General features: G+C 51.9%; 2 protein-coding genes across 9 annotated transcripts in view; one reads left to right on the top strand and one right to left on the bottom strand.

Annotated features, from left to right (window-relative positions):
* Positions 1–284: 284 nt before the first annotated feature.
* Positions 285–15,979, top strand: LOC122381547 (alpha-aminoadipic semialdehyde synthase, mitochondrial-like). 5 transcript variants are annotated; one of them, XM_043365837.1, is made up of 17 exons: positions 381–493; positions 1,935–2,035; positions 2,689–2,847; positions 5,283–5,459; positions 7,673–7,825; positions 8,147–8,372; positions 8,540–8,667; positions 9,032–9,161; positions 9,609–9,753; positions 10,073–10,244; positions 10,480–10,550; positions 10,691–10,693; positions 12,046–12,173; positions 12,890–12,999; positions 13,275–13,509; positions 13,851–13,969; positions 14,232–15,979. In XM_043365837.1, exons 2-17 carry the CDS (start codon positions 1,958–1,960, stop codon positions 15,012–15,014), a joined length of 2,817 nt encoding a protein of 938 aa, XP_043221772.1. In that variant the 5' UTR covers positions 381–493; positions 1,935–1,957; the 3' UTR covers positions 15,015–15,979. The 5 variants fall into 5 exon arrangements, with proteins under 5 accessions (XP_043221773.1, XP_043221771.1, XP_043221772.1 ...); XM_043365835.1 differs by having other exon boundaries at positions 2,662–2,847; XM_043365838.1 differs by lacking the exon at positions 10,691–10,693 and having other exon boundaries at positions 285–493.
* A 464-nt stretch (positions 15,980–16,443) lies between these two features.
* Positions 16,444–22,092, bottom strand: part of LOC122381586 (UDP-N-acetylglucosamine/UDP-glucose/GDP-mannose transporter-like) — a 33,072-nt gene continuing 27,423 nt past the window's right edge. For all 4 annotated transcript variants that reach the window (XM_043365930.1, XM_043365929.1, XM_043365932.1 and 1 more), the window contains exons 7-10: positions 19,846–19,914; positions 18,741–18,936; positions 18,073–18,302; positions 16,444–17,536 (exon numbers count right to left, since the gene is read on the bottom strand). In XM_043365930.1, the coding sequence (XP_043221865.1) occupies positions 17,431–17,536; positions 18,073–18,302; positions 18,741–18,936; positions 19,846–19,914 (601 nt within the window). In that variant the 3' untranslated portion in view covers positions 16,444–17,430. The remainder of the gene's footprint in view (positions 17,537–18,072; positions 18,303–18,740; positions 18,937–19,845; positions 19,915–22,092) is intronic.

Below are 22,092 nucleotides of genomic sequence, written 5' to 3'. Positions count from 1 at the left end.
TGCCTCATTCATCGTGACTCGTGAGTCGTGACTCATCAGCTTTGCTGAGGCGTTCGCTCGATGAATGATACCGGTGCCCTTGCCGGTGCCCTTATTTCTGTCCGATAAACTGTGTTTGCTGGTTTCTCCGCTAATTTTCGTAACGTACGCCTACGAGTTCCCACACACGCATCCCGGTAGGTCGCATGCCCATGCTCACCTTGCTCAATGCGTATCTCGCCTCTCGGTTCGTAGATCTCCCATTCCCATGCCTGACTTTTCCCTTACTGCTCCCATCCCCTCTCACACTGACAGGTCACGTGGCATGGGGGCGCGATGCGCCCCGGCGCGGCTGGTGGCCAGCTGTCCCCTACCCCGCCCCTCGCCTCCCCCTGAGGCGTCGCGGCGGAAGGGCACGGGCCGCCGGCGACGAGCTCAGTTGGCGGCCAGATTCGGACGGGGAGGGTCACCGACGTAAACGGAGGACTCGTAAAGGGTCAACGCGCTGACTGGGGTAAGTGCGGCATGTGGGACGAGAACTGAGTCATGGCAGCTGACGTGCTTCAAATTCGATTGATTGGTCCTGGCCCTGCCATTTTCAGATGTAGCAATAATAAACATCAAAGCGCAAAAGAGACGATTAATCAGCGTTTATTTGTGCGGCCGTGTCACTGCTTTGAGTACTGTAGTGAGTAGTTAGTGATCCATTGTGGATGCTCTGCTGGCTGTTGCATTTCCTTCAGGCAGATGCCGTGTGAAGATTTCTAGGCTGGTGCATTTGCTGTTGTTTATCTTCCTACTTGACCTGTGACCAGGGTCCCGGAGACCCCGGCCCCGGCCCCGCCCCGTCCCCTGAGGGATTTGGGGAGACGGTTGCTGCCGTTGTCCCGTTATGACTGGAGAAAGGGCTGCATTGCCCTGGGGGCACGGTCCGGGTGACAGCACAGTTGGTACCTAACCGTGAACTGTCGCGGGCCTCTGCGAGGGTGAGCTTCTGGTGCCCCAGGTGGGCCTCAGGCTCCCGACTGTTGAAGGCCCGTCACACACTGCGCATAAGCTAACGCACATGAGTGCTCGCGCACCCCAGCGTTCTCTAGAGTGTTCGGAACATTACAGACTCCTTTGACCTGCCATGGGACGTCAAATGTTCCTACGTGTCGGTGTGTCCGTCTTTGGGAGTGGGACATGAACGTCCCGGTGTGGGTATCATTGGACTAGGACACGGCATCCCCATTCCTCAGCGTATTTGTCATTTCAGTTTGTGAGACAGAGGGACAGAGACGTTCCCGTGTGTATCCGTAATCGGTATGCATGAGTCCCGATCACAACGAGACAGAAGCGTCCTGGCGAATCGGACTGGGACATCCCAGTGAACGTCCCGTGCTCGGGACGATATGTCCCGGTGTAATAGAAATTTAAAATGCTGGAGTGAAAGAGAGGTGTCCCGGGTTATCTGTAACCAGGGACTGGCTGACCTGATCCCGGCGTATCTTTGGCCGGAACCGAGCCCAGAAACATCCCGGCGTATCTTTCGGTCATACTATGTCAGAGACGTCCCGGCGCGGTACAGCGCACATGGCCGGCGTCCAGGCCAGACCAGATGCCTTCCTCCACCGCGCCTCACTATATGTTTACATATCCACAATCCAGCAATGCCCAGAAGACGGCGGTGTTACGCAACCCTGGCCGTCTCGCAGCGAGCGTAGGCATCTCTATGTGAAGTGGTCGGATTCCAGAGCCAGGGAGCATGGCAGGGGTGGTCCGAATCGCCACTTACAGTGACCTCGGACCTGACCCGTATGTGCCATCAGGACCTGACCTCTGACCTGGCCCGTCTTGAATGTTCAGACTTCAGACAGAGACTTTTGACCTCTGACCTGACCCTTCTCTGCTGACCTCTCGGAACAGGGTCCGAGTGAGGGGGAACCTGACCTCTGACCTGTCTTTACCACCAGGGCAGGGACCAGTCGTCCCGGTCATGACTCTCCTCAGGAAGTCGGTGCCGGTCGTTTACCGGAGATACCTCAACAGCACCTCCGGGGCACGCGCCTTCTCCGTGAGTAAAGCCCCAGCCCTGAGGCTACTGAGGGAAATCGGGGGCTGGGTCCGGACTCCCGGATCGGGATGTCAGGAAAGCCTGGCGGGGATCGGGAGGTCAGGAAACCAAGGAATAGGGATTGAATCTGGAGGCCAGGAAACGAGGTAGAAGGTATCGTTTTAACTGACGGTTGGGAAACGTCAACAAGCATCTTATTTTTTAGTCAAGCTCCTCTCCCGCCCTGGCCTTCAACTCGTGATTCGTTCTCAATAATGTTGCTTGGGGCAATTTGCATGCTTCAAATGCATGTAACTCATGCTTTGCGGATGTCCTCTTGAGAGCCCGAGACGGTGTTTAATACCGTGCATTTGTTGAGGAGCGATGAACTTTTTAGGGAGGGGGAATGGGAGATGCATGGGATAGACGAGAGGCTTACCTTTGTAACTTATCTGGCGTTGCATGAAATAAACGAAGATTATTAGATTAGATTTGACCACACCAATGATCCCAATCAAACCAGATCAAAAACTCCCGTTTATCCGCTAGTGTGACCGTTAACTCCCTAGACCATTGGGACCCCACACACTGTTCAATCTGCTCTTAGTCCTGTTGTGTGACCTGCTGTCTGTGCTCTTTGTCCGTAGGATCACAGTACGCCCGCTGCCCGGCAGGATGACAGTATTCGCGGCAAGGTGCTGGCCATCCGACGAGAGGACCAGTCCGTCTGGGAGCGCAGGGCGCCGCTCGCACCCCACCACGTCCGGAAGCTGGTCAAGGATGGCGCACGGGTGCTGGTCCAGCCCAGCAATCGGCGAGCCTACCCGATGCAGGTGGGTGCGCAATCGGGTGGTATTGAGCCCGACGCTCGGTCCTGGGTAGTCTACGTGAGAGACGAGGAGGCAGCGTGCGGGCAGTGGAAGGGTTTGCTAGACTTGGATCCAGCGCAAACCTCCTTCCCCGAATGATATAAACATCATTATGATAATTATAAACGTAGCCGTCTTTTTTGTGGTGAGCTTTTTAGAACTGAGTCATTTGTCGGAGCATGTTTATTGTTTACCGATTGTTGGTGTTTGAATGCCGCGATGGAAAATTCCTACACGCGGTATGGTCTGAAACATCAAAGACATTGGATGGCGAGTTTTATGTCATCAACAAATGACAAAGTTCATAGTGTGTTCGATGTCTGCTCTCGAGGTTATGTTTATTTGACAACCACGCGAGGCAACACCACTTCCGCAAAAAAGTAAAATATCCGTCCCTGAAGTGTACCTGCAAGTGGGGCACATCAGATGAGGCTGCTTCCTCAGGTAGAAGTCAGCAAGACAGTCAGCAGAGTCTTCTTTCTCAGGTAGAGATCAGCAGGACAGTCAGCGCTACCGTCTGGTATTCGGTTTACACCCCAAACCCACGCCGGCGGCTCCGGCTCCCGTCCCCGTATCAACGAACCGGCGACGGTCGGTGACGTCACGGCCGCCACCCCCGGCGTCGACCAATCAGCGCGCTGCTATTTGTGGGCGGGACTGAGCGGGCCCGGCGCCATGGCCCCTGGCCAGGTCGGGCGCCGTGTGGAGATCAGCGGAGGGGGTTCTAGTCTCGGATAGCAAAAATAGGCAGCGGCGACATTAGCCCGCCAACACAGCGGTCGCTAGGCCGCTCATGGACGGGGCCAAGGTGGGCACGTCTCGATCGATGGGGTGATGAATATATGTAGATGCGATATGATATGCCTCAGCGGCCCCATACCATATCGCATGGTGACTATTTTACATGCGATATGCCTCATCCCACTTTCCTCCGTAAGAGGGCTGCGTGAGGCGGCCTGGGGAGGCAAACGGGTCGCCCCCCTTGTGTGGGTATGTAGAGGTCTATGGTGGGTAGTAGGGCCACTATCGTGAAAATTGAGCCAGACTCCCTTTTCCCGTCGCACTTGATTTAATTTGGCTCAGTTTGTGTTCCGTCGAAAAGTCGTCATTTTTGATAACCAATTTTAACTGTTTGTATGTGTGTTTGCACAACATTTTTCGTCAAGGCCGTGGGCTGCGTTTTCATTGGCCTTGGCCCTAAATCTGTCGGCTACAGAGCCCTCCATCCTGTGGTCATCCTCCCTGTTTACCGCCAGCCACCGCTTCACTGCCGTGCCATATAACCCCAACCTCGAGCCACCGTCAACACCCGTCCAGCCGACCCCGAGCGTCCGTCTCCGGTGTCGGCTCGTCTGACGACGCCCGTGTCCGCCGTCTGTCTGTTACCATGTGCCCGACGCGCGCAGACGCCCCAGGCCGACGGGGAGATGTGTCCGACGAGCGCCAGGGGTCTCCCTCCCCTCCCCTCCCCAGCTGCTCCCATGCGCCGCGTCCTGTGTTTACACGACACATTCGGGACGGTTTCCCTGAAAGGGACCCTCCCACCTTCAAAAAAGTTAATGAATTGGCATGAAAGTGATGTCGCTCGGTTCAGAAAGAGCAAAAACGAATATCTACCAAATTTCATCGAAAAATATTCACCGGTTTTCAAGATATTAGACTTTTACTTTTGTTTACCTTTTGAAATCTCCGCTGTTCCTAGCCTATATACCCTGGTTCCTAGCGACTTTATTTAAAAGTGCGGCATTTGTTGCGCGCAAAGCAGCATATACACCGCGTGCTACCAAACGTTTTAGTTAAAGATTTAAAATCGTTAGATCTCCGCTGACGTCACAAATTCTAAGGGGGCATACCCATGCATTAGCCCCTTAGAATCCGAAAACTGCAAGTTTGAAATTCGATATCTCCGAATTAAAGCATTTTTCGATGTTGTGAGTGCCCAAACCGGTATTTTCAGGCCATGGCCACCAATTTGGCTATCTCAACTCAAATCTAATGTTAAGGTGGGAGGGTCCCTTGAATGGAGATGTCTGGTGTCGGCCATAGATAAGACATGCCTTGCCGCTGCGGAGCCTACGAAAATGAGAAAGCTACGGTCATAAATGGACCACTCTTACATTTAGCACCTTCGAAATATATCACTGTAATTTATTCGCTCATTCACTATAGCACTCGTCTATTTATATACGATGAAGCCGTAAGGTGAATGTTTTTTTTCTCCATTTCTTCAAAAGAAATATTGTATTAGCGTACAAATGTTTTGGTAGTATGTCGATGAACGTTGTTTGAGTCTCTGAGCATGTATATTTCACATCTAATACGATCTACGGCTGATCGACGCCTGCGTACTCAACGAAAGCCGAGTTAGTACCGCTCTTTCCACCCCTCCATGTCCGCAGGCCTACATAAACGCCGGTGCCCAGATCAAGGAGGACATCGGCGAGGCCTCGGTCATCATGGGCGTCAAACAGGTGCCCATTGACGCGCTCATCCCTAACAAGACGTACTGCTTCTTCTCACACACCATCAAAGCGCAGGAGGCCAACATGCCGCTGCTGGATGCCATTCTAGAGAAGGTGAGAGGGTTCGAGTCTCGAGTCTTGGCCAGACGGTGTTGGCGGTTTCATTGAGCGCTTACCGTTTTGTTATGTGTATGTATGCTGTGAAATTAAATGCCTTGAAGGGGACGGAGAAATACGATGGTTTCGATGTTTTGACGCGATATCTCGATTGTAAATATGAAAATAGCATGATTCTACCTCGAGCGAGATTTCTTGGCAAGATGGGGGCCTCGACAAATGACATTGCTGTCGGATCCCGACGACCGCTCCTTTCGTAAATTTTAGGACGGTTTGTTTTCCGTTTCCGTTCTATTTAGCGTTTCCTTGACCGCGGCACGCTGGCCATGGGATGGTCTCCGGGCAGACACCCCATTAGACCCTCGCCTGGCAGGCGCCAGCTGACATGAGCCAAATGAGTTTGGTGCCAAGTTTCCATTTCCCAGGAGAGTCCTTCTTTAATGACTGACCTTGAATCTCGAATGTGTACGTTTTTCCATAGTCAGGTCCGTGATGATGAGAAAGATTTAAGGTCGATGTGAAGAAAATTGTTCAAAATATCGTACGCACGATCGGCTATCCGTTTACTGCTTCTTAAAATTATATTGGGCTACCTACCCGTCATTTCATGAACGGAAGATTCGGACTATGCAAATCGGTTGAGCTCAGGACTTCTGTAACTATGTATATCTGAGTTATAAACAGCGCTCTCGGGTCCTTTACGCTGTTGATGCTTGCTGGCATCAGCAGTCCATTCATTTGGAGCGTATGAACTAAATTGATATAAAATGTAATAAGACAATGTACCTCTGCTTTTTGAATCTACCAAGGATCGCAGTCGTTTATGTGACATTTTTAGTGTTCAGTGTCTGTTGAGTGTTGTTCCATATTCCAAGCCACCCAGTTTTTCGTCCACTCTCTGGTGAAGTCACAAGCAGTGGTCAATGTCAGCTGTCAGCGCCAAACATCCTCTCTGTGGCCTGCTGGCCTCGACTGTGGTTCTAGCTCTCGGCCCTGACCCAGAGACCCTCCTCCCCTCCCTCGGGCCCCCTGAGGCCGCCCCAGACGGCTGGCGGTGACCTGTTGGCAGCTAGCGTGCCGCGTACGTCACTGGCGCGTCGCCAACTGCCGCTGGTGCGTCGTCCTCGACGCTGGTGGCGCACTTACCCGTTCCGCTACAGTGTCGGATCACTGGCTCGCCGATGCTACGCTGATTTACAAAGTCCATGAGAATAGACGGTTTTGGTCCTTTCCGTCTGGAATAAAATATTCGGTCCTTCACTCTTGGGCTGTAACTGGTTTCCATGCTTGGAGAAGGTTGGTCGACTACGTTCATGGAACTCCTTATCCCTATTAGTTCGAGAGTGAGCTAATGAGCTTAAAGTTCGTGAGCAGTGAGCCGCTAATAAACCAGACTGGTTATACTGAATGTTGACTGTCAGCCATGGAATCTTCCTAACATCAGTTTATAAACATTTATACGATTAGTCTCATTGCACTTGAAGTTTTTCCATTACATCATCTTCTGCTCATTCCGGGCGTCTAAGGTTTCCAGGAACTGGCGTCTTACGTTTCACTACGCAGCCAAGGGCGCATATTACGCACTACGCAGCAGCCGTTCGCGCGACTTCTCGGGCCATTACGAGTCCAATGACCCCCCCCCCCCCCGAGGGGTGCTGAGCAGGGGCCAACGCTCGCAACGCACTCTCGGTCTGCGCAGTGTTGGGGGGGGGGGGGGACGCTACTGGCTGCAACAGGAAGTGTTGACATCTGGCACTTGGCAGTGTGTCTGTGTGCCAGGAACCCTGTCAGAGATTCAACAGAATGAACGGCAAGTGCGTAGAAGGGGCGCTGGGTGTGTGGCATGGTGGAATTATCCCGGCTGTATAGGTGAATTATGCCTCGTATGTGTGGCGTAATGACTATTTTGTATTGTGCAATGTGTGATGCATGGACGTTATGAACCGGCAACAATTTGTCAACGCTCGGTCTCATTCGTATGGCTATTGTTTTAAGCTGAGTGTCGGATGAGGGACTGACGACTGATCCAGGGCTATTTCAGCAGCAATGTCGATAATTACATGATCGAATGATATGCACTGATATTCATCACCAAATAAGACGCAGAGATCCACTAGCCGAGCAGTGTTGAACTGGATATCCGCCGCCTACTGGTCGTCACGTGCCTACTGCCTATTACATCAATGTAATCCGAACACCTCTCTCCACAGAACATCCGCCTGCTGGACTACGAGCGTATGTGTGACGAGCGTGGCCAGCGAGTAGTGGCGTTCGGCAAGTACGCCGGTGTGGCCGGCATGATCAACATCATGCACGGCATGGGACTGCGGCTGCTGGCGCTCGGTCATCACACTCCATTCATGGTGAGTTGAGCCGCGCTAGGCTGCTCAGCGGTATATGATGTGCTTGCTTGCTGCATGGTATTGTGTTCGCTTGTTGCTGTCGTGATGAAATTATCGGTTATCGTTGATTTTTTCGGTTTTGATTTATGCAGCATTTCTGCTTGCGCACATTGCAGACGTGCACACAATTTTTATCACGCTGCTGTTTTGCATGCTCTATCGAGGCTCGAGCAAGCCTATCTTTTGTTTCATCTGGCATCACCAGTCACCAATCACCATGCACACGGCCCTGCTGGTCCAACTCAGTGCAACAAACCGCCGACTTTTGCGTCCTCTCCACAGCACATCGGTCCGGCCCACAACTACCGCAACTCTGAGATGGCGCGCCAGGCGGTCCGCGACGCCGGCTACGAGATCGCTCTGGGCATGCTGCCCCGCTCGCTGGGCGCGCTGACGTTCGTGTTCACCGGCTCAGGGAACGTGTCTCAGGGAGCGCAGGAGATCATTCAGGAGCTGCCCCACGAGTATGTGTCGCCCGATATGCTCCAGAAGGTGGCAGAGCACGGAGGTAAGTCGGCGACCGAATGGGAGAGCCGCGGCGTTCTTAATTTTACGTTTGCTTGTAACTTTTTGATATTCTATTCGCAAAAAAGTATTTCACTGTCTCCACTGTGGCTAGTTGAGCTAAGTTTACCTCTGGTAATCTAACCTCTGGTATTTTTTCATCGTTTTCAGCGCAAAACAAGGTGTACTGCTGCGAGGTGTCGCGCCCCGACTACCTGGAGCGTCGGGACGGCGGCGGCTACAACGCTGAGGAGTACGAGGAGCACCCCGAGAGGTACATCTCTACATTCGCCACAAAGGTAACGGCTGCTGTCCATTCCTGAAAGAATGTTCGTCATCATCGAGACCCTCTTTGTCCATTGTAACAGAGTAGAGCGTTGCTAGTGTGGGAACTGGGAAAATATGTAAATACGTTAGTGATAAATCGTCATTTCGTTGGAGGTGAGGTTTTCTACTCGCTATTCATATAAGCGAACAGCTGGTCTGAGAAGTGCTAGAAATCTAGAATTAGTCATCTTTCCCGTCGAATATTACACATAAAGTGCTTTTTACCCTAGGTGAACGAGCAACGTAATGCCTAGTAAATCGAGGGCATCGCGGCGCTCTTTATGACTGAAATTCTGTCGATTGAGCACGCCGTTTCGTTTTGCTGGTCTTCGCCAGATCGGTCCCAACGTCTCCTGCCTGGTGAACGGTATCTACTGGGATCCGAATTCGCCCAAACTGCTGACCCTACCGGACGCTAAGCGACTCCTGCAGCCCGTCAACCAGCCCTGGCTACCGCAGACCGAAGGTAATGTAACGCAAAAACTCAGAGACAGCAGCCCTGGCTACCCCAGACTGAGGGTAACGTCGCACCAACGCCCAAACACACACAGTCCGTCAACCAAACCTGGCCACCGCAAACTGAGGGTGATGTGGAACTCCCAAAGAGTACAGAGTGGACACCAATGTGATTGACGCAGGACTGATTCACCCCTGGCTTTTCCAAACGCGGAGGCTTGTGCCATCTGATTCGGCCCTGGCTTCCTCAAACTGAGGCTAATGTCACGACACAAACTCACTTTTCGTCAACCAGGCATGGCCTTCTTGTGCGTATTCTTTGCGACCAAGGCTTTTTATTTCTTAAATAAGTTCGTTTTCGTCAGTCCAGTCAGGTCGCGACACGCGACGAAATTGCCCTTGGTGCCGAACGAATCAGGTGTCTCCAGCGCTGATCATGCGCCGCCGTCTGTCGCAGGCTCGCCGCGTCTGCCGCACCGTATGATCGCCATCTGTGACATCAGCGCCGATCCGGGTGGCTCTCTGGAGATGATGACCGAGTGTACGACCATCGACTCGCCGTTCTGTCTGTACGACGCCGACCAGCACAAGGATAAGAACAGGTACGGATGTCGCCGGGACGGCAATCCCGCCGGGACGGCGAGGGCAGGGTCGTAGGCGAATAGGGTGAATCAGGTGTGGAATGGACAGATTGTATATTTTGAACGCAGGAGCTTTGATAAGTTGGATAAGTGAACTGTGTGGATACGGTTGGTGTGGTTTTGCTGTCTTTTTTTCCGTCAGCACTGTCAACACAAGTCTCAGACGGTGATCCGGTTTGCTGTGCCCAAAATTTTAGTGCACACAAATAGCTTACGCCTTTGTTTGCCTCCCTGACACCCCGTTAGCCTCCGCTCTGACGTTCCCTTCTGGTCGTTCCAGTTTCCGCGGTCCCGGTGTGCTGGTGTGCAGTATCGACAACATGCCCACTCAGCTGCCGCGCGAGGCCACCGACTTCTTCGGCAACCTGCTCTTCCCCTACGTGTACAACATCCTGCAGTCGAACGCCGACCGGCCCTTCGAGCAGCAGCCTTTCAACCCCGTCAACAAGGGCGTGCGTATTCCTGTATTTGATATTTAAACGAGCTGTCATGGCAGCCGTGGCATTTAAATTTTTTGTTTGTCACTGTCTGGTGGGGTTTTAATAACCTTTCGCCGTTTTCTTTCGTGGTTTTCTTTCGCCGTTTTCTTAGGCCCGTCATTATAAGCTTCATGGGAATTTATCAGGATATTCATCAACGTGAATATGCTTATTCGTCATATTGAGATGCTCCAATTTTCTTCTTCAGGCCGTGATCGCCAGCAATGGAAAGCTGACTCCCAACTTCGAGTACATCGACGAACTGCGCAGGGGAAGCAGGTAGGTTGCTCGGTAGAAGGCTTAAACCAGACATTTCTAGTGTATTTGTGGGATTCAGGACCGGTAAATTTGTTGGTGTTTTGCATATATTTGCGAATACGTTTGAAGCATCGTTTGAAGTACTGTTCTTACTTTTGCAGGGGGTAAGAATGGCACAGAGATGCCGATATCTTCCTGGTAAAATGGCCACCTTGTAGTTGCCTTTTGCATGTTTACACGCTATTAGATTCCTCCGTCCGTTTATGCGCCCCGGTGGCATTCCAAGGCCGCTTTTTGGACGATGTCGGCACTATTCCTTGTAACCAGGCGCCCATGTTTCGTCCCCTGTCAAGCCTGCCTTCTTTGTAGTCCCTTGCGCCTGCGGGAAGGACTTAATGACTATGCACAGTAAATTTTCTTGTGATCTGAATGTTGATGTAGCCCTTATTTTATAAAAATGACAAGAAGCACGATTTTTATGTTGTGCAACCGGTAGGTTTTCTCAGGATCACTTCGAAGAAATTGTTGATATGTAATATTTACCCGTCTCTTAAAATCGATTGCCATATTTCTCTGCGTGTTGTAAACTCAGAGTTGAATGCATGTGCCTTGCGCAGTTCGTTTGCATTTCAGAGAGCATTATCGCGATGAACACCATGGGTGAGAGTTGTATAACGTTTGCACTGTATCACTGCACTGTTCGAGTATGAGTTCGGTATACAACCATCCCCAGCGTAGTTAAATGAAAATTGCACGTTTTAACTTGCATACCTTGGACACTACACATATAGACGGACAAACAGCAACCGCGTTCATAAGAGTTATCTGGTCGCTCCTTTTACTGAACCATTGAAATCAGAAAGGACGACGTTCGCTACGCCTTATGTCCCTTCATGAATGGGAACTGACTCAGGGCAAGGACTCGTGGCTGCATAGATGTCATTATTCATGGCCCAGTTGAACCAAACGCCCGTTGTAAATAAACAGGCGGACATTGCTGCCACTAGACTGCTCCTGATTGGACGATTCCTTGTGACGTCAACGGTAGCCTTGGCAGTCAATGGTAGGTCACCCTGCCAACTGTGCTGTCCCCTGAGCAGTAGGTTTGACTGTGGCTGGTGATACGAGCTTTTAGTGGTCGCTAGAAAATTACTTTACCGGTCTGGTGAGTCGATACCGGTTGGGAGGAATCCCGTACCCCTGGCCTGTACCCTGCATTCATTTCATGAATGGTCCCTGACTTCACTCTACGAATGGCTTACTGGTCGTACTAAACAAATACTATCAAATAAGGCGTTAAGTTACAAGCGTCCAATGTAAAGATATATTTTTACTTTCATGTGAATTATTTCATAAATTTTGAAAAGAAGTGCAATTATACCTACAGAACAGCACGTATAGCATGACAATTGACAGACGTCGGTATGGCTGACCTTCCGAAGCCAAAGTGCCCTCTGAGACATCGTTGTCTTCAATGGGTATCCGCTGCGATACCACGCCTCTGACCTGGCGGCAGGTCGCGCCATAAGGCGTCCATGGCTCACGCGGCGGCCGATAAGCGGGTGCTGGTGATCGGCTCCGGGTACGTCTCCGAGCCCCTGGTCGAGTACCTGTCGCGAGACCCCAAGACGCACATCCACCTGGGTAAGTAGCGGCGGGGTGGGGGATGAGGGGAGAAAGCCTGATGATTAATATCCTCCATACCTGTTGCGTTGTTCCGGTGTTGTTAAGAAAATGCTTCGACGCTTTGCCAAATTGTTTCTGTTGACTAATAATATCGGACATCGTATTTACGATCTTTGATTTACCTACCCCGCATCAATGATAAATTTCATTTATAATTGCGCTATTTTTGTCGCTTTGATATCTACTATTATCCGTTTGAGTTAGAGGTGGCAAAATGTGGACCCGAGGACCCGGTCCAAAGAACCAGTCTGGACCCATACGGGTCCAGACCGGTTCCTGGAAATTTTCGGACGGGTCCAACCGGGTCCTACCATAAACTGTACATCTTGCACACTACACATTATTGCAAAATATGAAGTGAATGAAGCGAATGTTTCTTGGTACACAGCAGCTCATGAGTATTCCCAGTGAGAAATAGGTTGTTTTACATGATGCAACTAATGATACCTACAAGTAGTTCGTATTAATTGACTTTGGGGAACCGGGTCCAACTGGTTCCGATTCCAACTAAGGCCGGGTCCGACTGGTTCCAGAAATGTCCAGCCGGGTCTGGTTCGAGTCTGGTTCCCAAAATTTTCATCTTTTGCCACCTCTAGTTTGAGTTATCTATCTTGTTGTTAGCAGCTGTTTTATCACCAATCCATGTTGTGACATCCGTTTATGTTCATGGACAGCGTCGGCGGTGCAGAATGAGCTGGACGCACTGAGCACCAAGTACGACAACACGGTGGGAACCCTGCTCAACGTGACCGAGCGGCCCGACCACCTCAGCGGACTGGTTGAGGTCAGTGGCGGGGGTGGGTCAGCTGGATCAATACTGGGGGGCCAGTGGATCAATGGTGAGGTCACGGGGTCAGTGGTGAGGTCACAGTAGCCAGTGGCGAAGTATATGGGGATGCAGCGATGAGTGAGGTCTCGAATATGTCAGTAGGGATCGGTGGTGTGGCAGGGTCAGTGGAGACTGAAGGTCGATGATATTAGGGTTTTCGGTTTTCGGTGTTTCTGATATAGGTTCGAAAACACTCAATACTGACTGAATTCCACCCTCGTTTGTCGCAGGACGCGGACGTGGTGGTGTCGCTGCTGCCGTACTCGCTGCACCCGGTGGTGGCGCGCGCCTGCATCCAGCACAAGACCGATCTGGTGACGGCCTCGTACTGCACTCCCGAGATGCGCGCTCTGGAGCAGGCCGCTAAGGACGCCGGTATAACGGTGGTGAACGAGGTGGGCCTGGATCCGGGCATCGACCACCTGCTGGCCATGGAGTGCTTCGACGAGGTCCACCACGGCGGAGGTCAGTCGGTCGGTTGAAACACGCCGTTTGACCTCAAGTAAAAGCATGGTCATTTGATTTTCTGGTCTGTTTTGGATTTTTGACCAGCTCGAAGAAAGCGATTTGCTGAGGGACTCTTGCGAATGGTTTTTGTTATGTCATTTCGCTGTGGTCATATTGACAATGATGACAATGGCGTTAAAGGAGCTGTTTTAAGGTGGACAGGTTACATGACATTCACAGCTGGTCTGCGACTGCTACTATTTCTTAGAAATGACTACTCACTCTTCCGCGCTTACCGTAATAACGAGTCTGATAACTTGCGATAAGATGATAAGTAACAACTGCTGGTAATTTCACAGGCAAGGTGAAGTCGTTTGTTTCCTACTGCGGAGGCCTGCCGGCGCCCGAGTGCTCCGACAACGCCCTGAGGTACAAGTTCTCCTGGTCGCCGATCGGTGTCCTCCGCAACACAACTCAGGTACGAAATCTGCTTTTGAAACTTATGTGACACAGTTTGCTTATTTGCACAGACTGAAGTATATGAATCATTTTGAAGTATTGGTTTGTACAATTGCATGTGGTTGCACGTTTGCGAAATGATCCTGTTCCTGGCTGCATCAATGACTGAAGTGATCCTAATGAGTGGGTGTCAGTGAGTAGTCATAAGAACGTATCGCTATGCGCCAGACCTTTAATCGCTCTTATTATCGCCTCACGTGGTGTTCCCTCGTCCCTCTCAGGGCGCCTCGTACCTGAAGGACGGTAAGATGGTGGAAATCCCGGCGGGCCAGCTGCTGCACTCCTCTCAGCGGATGGACTTCTTGCCGGGCTTCGCGCTGGAGGGCTTTGCCAACCGCGACTCCACCATCTACGGCAAGCTGTACGGCATCCAGGAGGCGCAGACGATCCTGCGCGGCACACTACGCTACTGCGGCTACTCAGAGGCCGTGCTGGGTCTCCAGGAGACCGGTCTCCTCAGCGACGACTCGCACCCGGCCGTGCATCCCGGCGGTCCCGACATCACCTGGTACGAGCTGCTCTGCACCCTGCTCGGCCAGGAGGGCTCCGTGTTCTACGACAACCTCCGGCTGCTGCTGCTGCAGCGCGCCGGCAGCGAACAGCGCGTCCAGGCCATGGAGAAGCTCGGACTGCTCAGCGACGCTCCCGTCCACAAGAGCGGCTCGCTGCTGCGCGCGCTCAGTGATCACCTGGCCGAGAGGCTGCGCTTCGGCGCCGGGGAGCGGGACCTGGTGGTGCTGCGTCACGAGATTGACATCGAGTGGCCCGACAAGCGGCTGGAGCGGCGCGGAATCAACCTGGTGACGTACGGCCAGCCGGACGGCTTCTCAGCGATGGCGCGCACCGTCGGCTACCCGTGCGCCATCGCCACCCAGATGGTGCTCAACGGAGAGATCCAGGGCAAGGGCATGGTGCTGCCGCTGACGCCAGAAATATTCCGGCCACTGCTGAAGCGGCTCCAGCATGAGGGCATCACGGCCACCCAGAAGTCGACCAGCCTGTAGGAAATTGGAACTGGAGTGCGAGGACAGAGGGGATGTCACCGATTTGACGACGCCCCGCGATGGTTAACGAATATGGGGAGTCTGGCTGGAGCACTGGATACCAATCCAGGGAACTCAGGACGAAGGCCCTGATCCAGCTATTTACCTGCCAACAACCGAACGAGCTTACTCAGTCTCAAGGCGATGCAGCAATGATATAAGACGAGGTTCGCTGGGCGAGATAATGTGTTCTTCGCTTGTTTGTCGTCCCTTACAGAGCTAGATACAGACATATTTAGTACAGAATTAGGATCGAAGCTGTTAGGTCAAGCCAGTGGTAGTAGTTCATGGTCACAGTTGGAAGAGTTGGGATGTGGAATCATGATCTGAATTAGGTGTGTGTTCATTTTGTGGATGATGTAAGCGTAGCTCTTGTGCCGATATTAGTTAATACTCAATTTAGTGGTATTATTTACAGCATAGTACCGTGAACACAGGTTTGTGACTTTCATAGCTGTTCACAGAAACTGAAGACAAGCGGAGGGACTTACGTGGGTCAATAGACTCGCGCGACGGCTAAAAGACATGCTGTTACACAAATGACAAACCATACGCGCAACGATAGCTCAAACAAGTGCCTTCTAATGTGAACTGTTACTTGCCATATTTGAGGGGCCCATAGTGCGACAGCTTTGATGTAAACTATTGAATCTCATTGCACTCGGTCAGCTTCAAAGTGCCGCTTTTGAAACTCGACTATCTCTTCCAGCATCGCGTTGGTATCAGAGAGCTTATACACGGTTAGCATTACGAGCTTTGCGATCGAGCTTAGAACGGCATTGACGTGTTTGCGGGCGATGTTTTTCATGTCGCTAATGATGAACTTATGAAGGCTGGTTTGGACGATGAATTTTGACCACTGGTACTGATACCTACATGTGGCTATAGCTTTGTTCCATATAGTGTAAATAAACTATGTCATTGTTTACTTTGTTTGAGTGCATATTATCGATAGGGTGGGGGGAGACGGTTGTGAGGTTTTTGTTCATTTGGATAGATAGTTGGCTTGTAAAACCCTAGCACGAAGACAAGGCAACAAACACGCAGTGGGCTATTCGTCCGTGTCTGGAATCTGTGCAATCGGCGCAAATCGCGGAGAGCATCGAGCCTGCCTCCGGAGCCATAAGTCCGTCATTTCCATGGATACGTCAGCGAGGCCCTTTCCAAATATACAGACACATTATACATAATCGCAGGTGGAATTAAATTGACTGATCGGTGGCGTTCCAGGTACTTCGGCCCAGCCCTGGATCGTCGACGCTGGCTACCTGTACTGTACCCTAGAGCCGAAGTTCAATTTCTGAATGTCTCAGGGAGCACTGATAATTACATAAAGTTGAATCTCTTATAGGTACCTTACAAGTAGCAGGCACTGCTATAAATACAACAGTACATATGTACATGTATTTGAACAAATAAAATATTCACAGATAAAGCCATAACGGACGCCAATGAGCAGGCACATCCATACCAGTATAGCGATCGGCCAATACGCCGCCTGCACACGAGAGCGAATTGAAATGCACCACCCTGTCGCTAGATGGCACGAAAGTCGCCTGCGGGGCGTCCATCATATCATATAACAGACGCACAATGGACAGGTGATGCTGTTTCCGGCGCAATTATTGCGCGTGCTGCCTTCGAAATAATCGTGCCGAGAAAACGTGAAGAGACAAGATAAAACCGCGATCGAGAAGAGACTAGATCAAGAAGGAAGTAAGAGTGCACGAAATCGGGAAGAATGTGCCATCGGAGATGATGAAAATTAAGAATCAATGCCCACGATCACACTGGCCAAAGGTGGTGACAATAGCACACAGCACACAACTGCTCGGATCACAGTCGCAAGACACACCGGACGTAAAACGCGCTGCTCTGTTGCAGCTGGGGCACAGCGACGGCCCGCTGCTTGGTCTGACCTCAACGCCAGCCGGGTGCGACGATCTTTGTGCCCGCCGCTGGTAAGGAGAGCACCATGAAATGCCTAACAGTTGGCACCGTATTGCGCCGCGCTGCCCACTCCCGTATCCGGCTCTGTAGTCTGCACCGACCTGACAAACGCACAACCAACTGGTCACATAGCCGGGCTAGCCGCCGCCGAGAGAGTACTCACTGGCGAGATAGCCTCAGCGGGCTAACCTCGGCATGCCAGCTTATGTGAGCTAGCCTCGACGAGCTAGTCTCGGTGACATAGCCTCGACAAGCTAGCCTCTCAGCAAAGAGGCCGATTTTTCCACACCGCGCCCGTTCGACCCCGGCCAGACACCATCCTTTGTGACCTTCTCAGCGATCCAACGGCAGTTTCGACCTGGCGGCAGACGGCGCTCATGTAGGGGACGGCACACCGCTCGCGGCGGCAGAGGCTGTGGGCCGACCGCTACGCAGTGACCACGCGGTTGCCATTCTGATGAACGGCCACGGGCAGAGTGGCGGACGGCTTCGATTTGAACTTGAGGTAGGCGAACCAGCAGCTCGCGAATATGCTGCGAAGGGAATGGCACGTCAGGGCTTGCGGGCGGTCGAGCTAGCGAATATTCTGACGAAACCGCTGGGTACTTGGAGCTGGAGTTAGGTAACGTTTGGTGTGATAAGGCATAGCAAGCTCAACAAAAACTATCGCACTGGACGCACTATTAAACCAGGTCAGCACCTAGTACATATGGCCCACATATGATAGTCATCAGCCCCCCCATTCTACCGTGCAAAACTACTATGTTGAGTCAGGGGTCATGTTGGGTCATAGGTTGGGTGACCCAACCAACATAGCATTTTTTGCCTTTGCACGGCAGCATTGTATAGTATCCCAATATCATCATTCATCAGTATTGTAGCCTTTGTAGCCAGCCCCCATCGTTATGCTCCTACCGTGTCCTACCACGTCTGACTCGCCCAACACGACCAGTGTGCCGTCACCACAACTCCTCCCTCCCTCCAATCCTTTCCGACATCCACCCACCTGGGAATTTCTTTGCTGTATTTATATTATCAGCCTGTCCACTTTCAGCAAACGTCCACCCACCTGATGTGCAGACCGACGACGACCAGCGGGCCGCCCTGAAAGTCGCTGTTGAACCACATGCCGTAGTAGGTGATGGCGATGTTCTTGATGCAGCCAATCACTGTGGTGACCAGCGCCGAGTTGTGCTGCGTACACAGCATGGTCGTGTACATCAGCACGGTGCCCATGGCGCACGAGGTGAGAAAGTGGAACTGGAAGCGGCCGTCCGACCAGCCGGCGAACTCGTACACCTGGCGGAGAGCGCAGGGACGTCAGTGAGGGCAGAGGTTGAGTGGAACGACGGTCTGCGGAGAGCGGGGAATGTGCACTGGTGATGTCAGAGAAAATCAGCACAATGAAGGTTCGCATCGACATATCCTACATTGCCCTTGATCCTCGCCTCTGTCTATCGCCACCTAGCCTTCCTCTCATCCGCTGCCCCACATTAGCTTCTCCATCTCCACATTCCGATATATTGTCGCTGAGGCGTCCTCAAACTCATACCATCATTCTGACATCCTCGTCGCCCAATCTCAGCTTCCCTCACGTCCACTATCTCCCGCCACTCTGCCCGTATCTCTCTCCTATCTCCCTACTTCACAACGGTCCCATCACCCTTCCCATTCCCATCCCAGAGTGATTCCAATCACCCTTCCACCCCCACCCTATTCCCTTCCTGCACACCGTACCAGATTCCAGTGTCCGAGCCACCAGGCGACCAGCGACAGCGGGGCGATCATGAACAGCGCGTTGTAGAAGGCCAGGCCGTTCTTGCCCAGGTCGCGCGCCTCCAGTTTCTGTTTGGAGTAGACGCCGTTGGCGGCCGTGAATAGGTCGTTGGTGAACACCATCGTGTAGCCCATCAGGTCAAACGACGGGTCGGCGCTGTCGGGAGAGGTGTCAGGGTCAGCGGGAGTGGCGGCATGCGGCGACGGATAGACCGGGTCGGTAGAAGGGTGACACACTGCGGCAGTGCGGCGGGCAGAGGAGGATGAGAATGAACCATGATTTCTACCAAGATGGAGAGCAGGTAAGCAAAAATATGCATAAGAAGTTCTGCTGTACGTACTACCGTACTTCTTAATTTAATGTAAAATTAAAATATGACGGAGCCGGATGAGTGATGTCCCTTACTGCAATAGCCATACAGCATACTTCCGCAGCCACCATCTTAAAACCAATATCCATGAATAAAAACGTCGCACATCTCCACCGCATGGCGGTTTAGCGACCGCGGTGATTCACTCAAGCACGGTGATCTCACGGCCACAACTCAGCATCGAGCAGACACGGCCAGTGGCTAACGGGACGTAATCACCTAAAAGTGGGACTGCGCCTCGAAGTCGAATCAGCTATGGGTGTGTACGGATAACTACATCGGCTAAACAGCCATGACGCATCGAAGAATTAGCATTCAGGACAGCAAAGCTAGAACCATCCGGGCAGGGCCAACATGAAAGAGCGACGGTGGACAGGAGTTAGGCAGAAGTGCTGGTGTCAAGTGCTGAGTGTATAGAGAAGGACTAACGGAGAGCTGAGTATTTGGCTGGGATGCCGAGAATTGGTTCTAAGTGTCTGCCTGGATGTGTGAGTCTTTGGGTGTCTGGTGTATCGGAACGGGTGTCTTAGTGATGACTGGTGAGTGTTCGGGGGTACGGTGTTGGAAAAGTTTGGAAAGCCTGGAGTCTAGCGTGCCGATATATGAGTGCCGAGTTACTGAATGCCGGAGTGTCTGGACTAGGGTTCCTATCCTACTTCCTTGTCTGTGTCCGAGAGACGGGTGTGGTAACTCACCAGGCAGCCACGATGGCGCCAAGCACCATGCCGTAGACACTCAGCTGAACGGCCAGCTCCGGACGAACCCTGCGGGAGAAGCCGAGTTTGAGGTCAGTTGGAAAGACACAGCCATAAGTCAGATGACCAGCTCTGAACGTACCCGGCGGGAGGGGGGGGGGCACGATCAGAGGTCAGGTGGCCAGCTCCGGGCGTACCCTGCTGCAAAGTAACAAGTCGGAGGTCAGATGAGTCCTGCTAAGGGCAAACGGAGGGCAAACAGTCACCTATGCTGAGCACTCTTCAACAACAACAACAACAAAACACATTTATTAGGCATAAAAATGGAAATAAGCAAGTAGTCCAGGTGGTGGTGCAAAAGCTGATGCTTAAATCGAGGCACCACCACCTGGTAACGTAAACAGAATAAATGAATATGGTACAATCCAGGGCCGCGGAGAGTCAGGTCGGCTGCCGCGACAGTTTGCATTGATAAGCGGTGATAGCGGGCCGGCGCCAGTCCACCGAGACGGGGCTATATCAGTCTGGAGGTGTTTTTGAGGAAGGATTGAAAGGCAAGGAGAACCTGAGGTGCGTTTTGCTTTGTCGTGTTGTGTCCGTGTAGAAGTGTGTCTAATTTCATGGTGTCTGATTGGTTGTTGAAATCAATGTTGAGGTGTGTGGATACTTGTGCAAATAGTGTGGACCTCGTCAGTGCGTAGTGTGGGCAGTGAAGGATGAAGTGTTTTGTGTTTTCTTGTGTGTAGCCACAGGCGCACTCGGGGCTTGTTACTTTTTGTATAGAGTACTGGTGTGCGTTTAACTTGGACATCCCCAGTCTGATTTGTGTGTGCAAAGTGTTCCCAACCTTAGTTCCTAGTGCGTTGTAGTGTGGGGGCTGTGGTGTGCCGAGTAGTAGTTTAATGCTTTGTTTGAATTTTTTCATCTCTTGGCAGTTTCGTATGTGCGTAGGCAATTGGTTCCAGTGCAGGGATGTTTTGGGAATTAAGGATCTCTGGTAGCAGGATTTTGTAGTTCGCGGGACTGTGTGGTATGTGTGGTATTCGCGGGACTTCGGGTATGTACGCGTGGTGCGCCTTGTGCATTGTGCAATACACAGATTAAACACGATGATATGAAAAACACAAACAACGAAGCCCAGCGTCACTGTAGACAATGCACAGCAATAACTAGCAACACCAAACAGTAGACTCTTCTCCAGCTTGGCTCTATTTGGGGTTGTAGGGTCCGCTGGCTTCCTGGTTCATGCACCAGCCGTGTCCGTTACTGTGACCACGGCCGACTTACAGAACCAATCCCGATCCTGCCCACCAAACTTATTCGTGCACTAGCAGCACGGTCCACTAGCGGCCCAAAGGCACACTTGTTCAAAACTGCCCTCTGAAGCATTTCTTTCCCTGCCCCAACCCCATTTGTCGTTCTCATCTGACACTCAATAGGCGCTGACACAGCACCACACCACCGCCACCACCTGTCGAGTCAGTGCCGTGTCAGCCCTTTCACGTCATGACACTGCACAGGTGATTGGTGAAGGACACCACCTACACGCTACACAGCTGCAGTGGTTACCGTACCGTAACCAGGGAGTCATGGCAATGTGCATCGGATAAAACATCACCAGTGTTTCGTGATACCGCAAAGCACAATGCACAGGTCTAACCCGATCACCCGTACACATTGTGCAGCGGTCAGACCAGGATCACCAATGTGTATCGTGACCAGACAGTGCACCTCTCAGGCCCAGCCCCCAGTCCTGACCCCGTTCCGACTCCGAAAAGAGCCGGCGCCACTGGACCGTCCAATACCTGACCGCAATCTCATAGGTATGCTTCAGTGCAGTCATCTATCGTGCACGTCAAACGGTTTATGTGTCACCCATTGATTTGATATACGAGTTTGTACAAACGAGCACAACCCGATGCCAGCAGTCGGCATGTGCCTTCATTGTGCTTGCATGACTGCTTGCTGACCGAGCACGACCGCTAGTCCGGCCAGCCAGAGAAGCGAACTGCTCGACAGTCGTATCCCGCCGGCCAGATAAACGTAGGTACTACTGAATAGGGGTTGGCATAGAGCCAAGCCATAGGATTGTGCCATGAGTCAACGTGTTCAGAAAACGCATCACTGTCCATAAACAGTAGAAATAGGACTGAAACTGACTGTGTATTGTGTGTAACTCAATTTTTGTACATAATGCAAGCTGGCCACAGTATCACAAGCTTCTTCACAATACGGTATCCTTTCCAT

Source organism: Amphibalanus amphitrite, unplaced genomic scaffold (assembly GCF_019059575.1).
Source record: "Amphibalanus amphitrite isolate SeventyFive unplaced genomic scaffold, NRLGWU_Aamphi_draft 000122F_arrow, whole genome shotgun sequence".
In the NCBI taxonomy this organism is placed as follows: Eukaryota; Metazoa; Arthropoda; class Thecostraca; order Balanomorpha; family Balanidae; genus Amphibalanus; species Amphibalanus amphitrite.
Note: the sequence above shows the minus strand (reverse complement) of the source record. Positions and strands in the feature narration are given on the sequence as shown.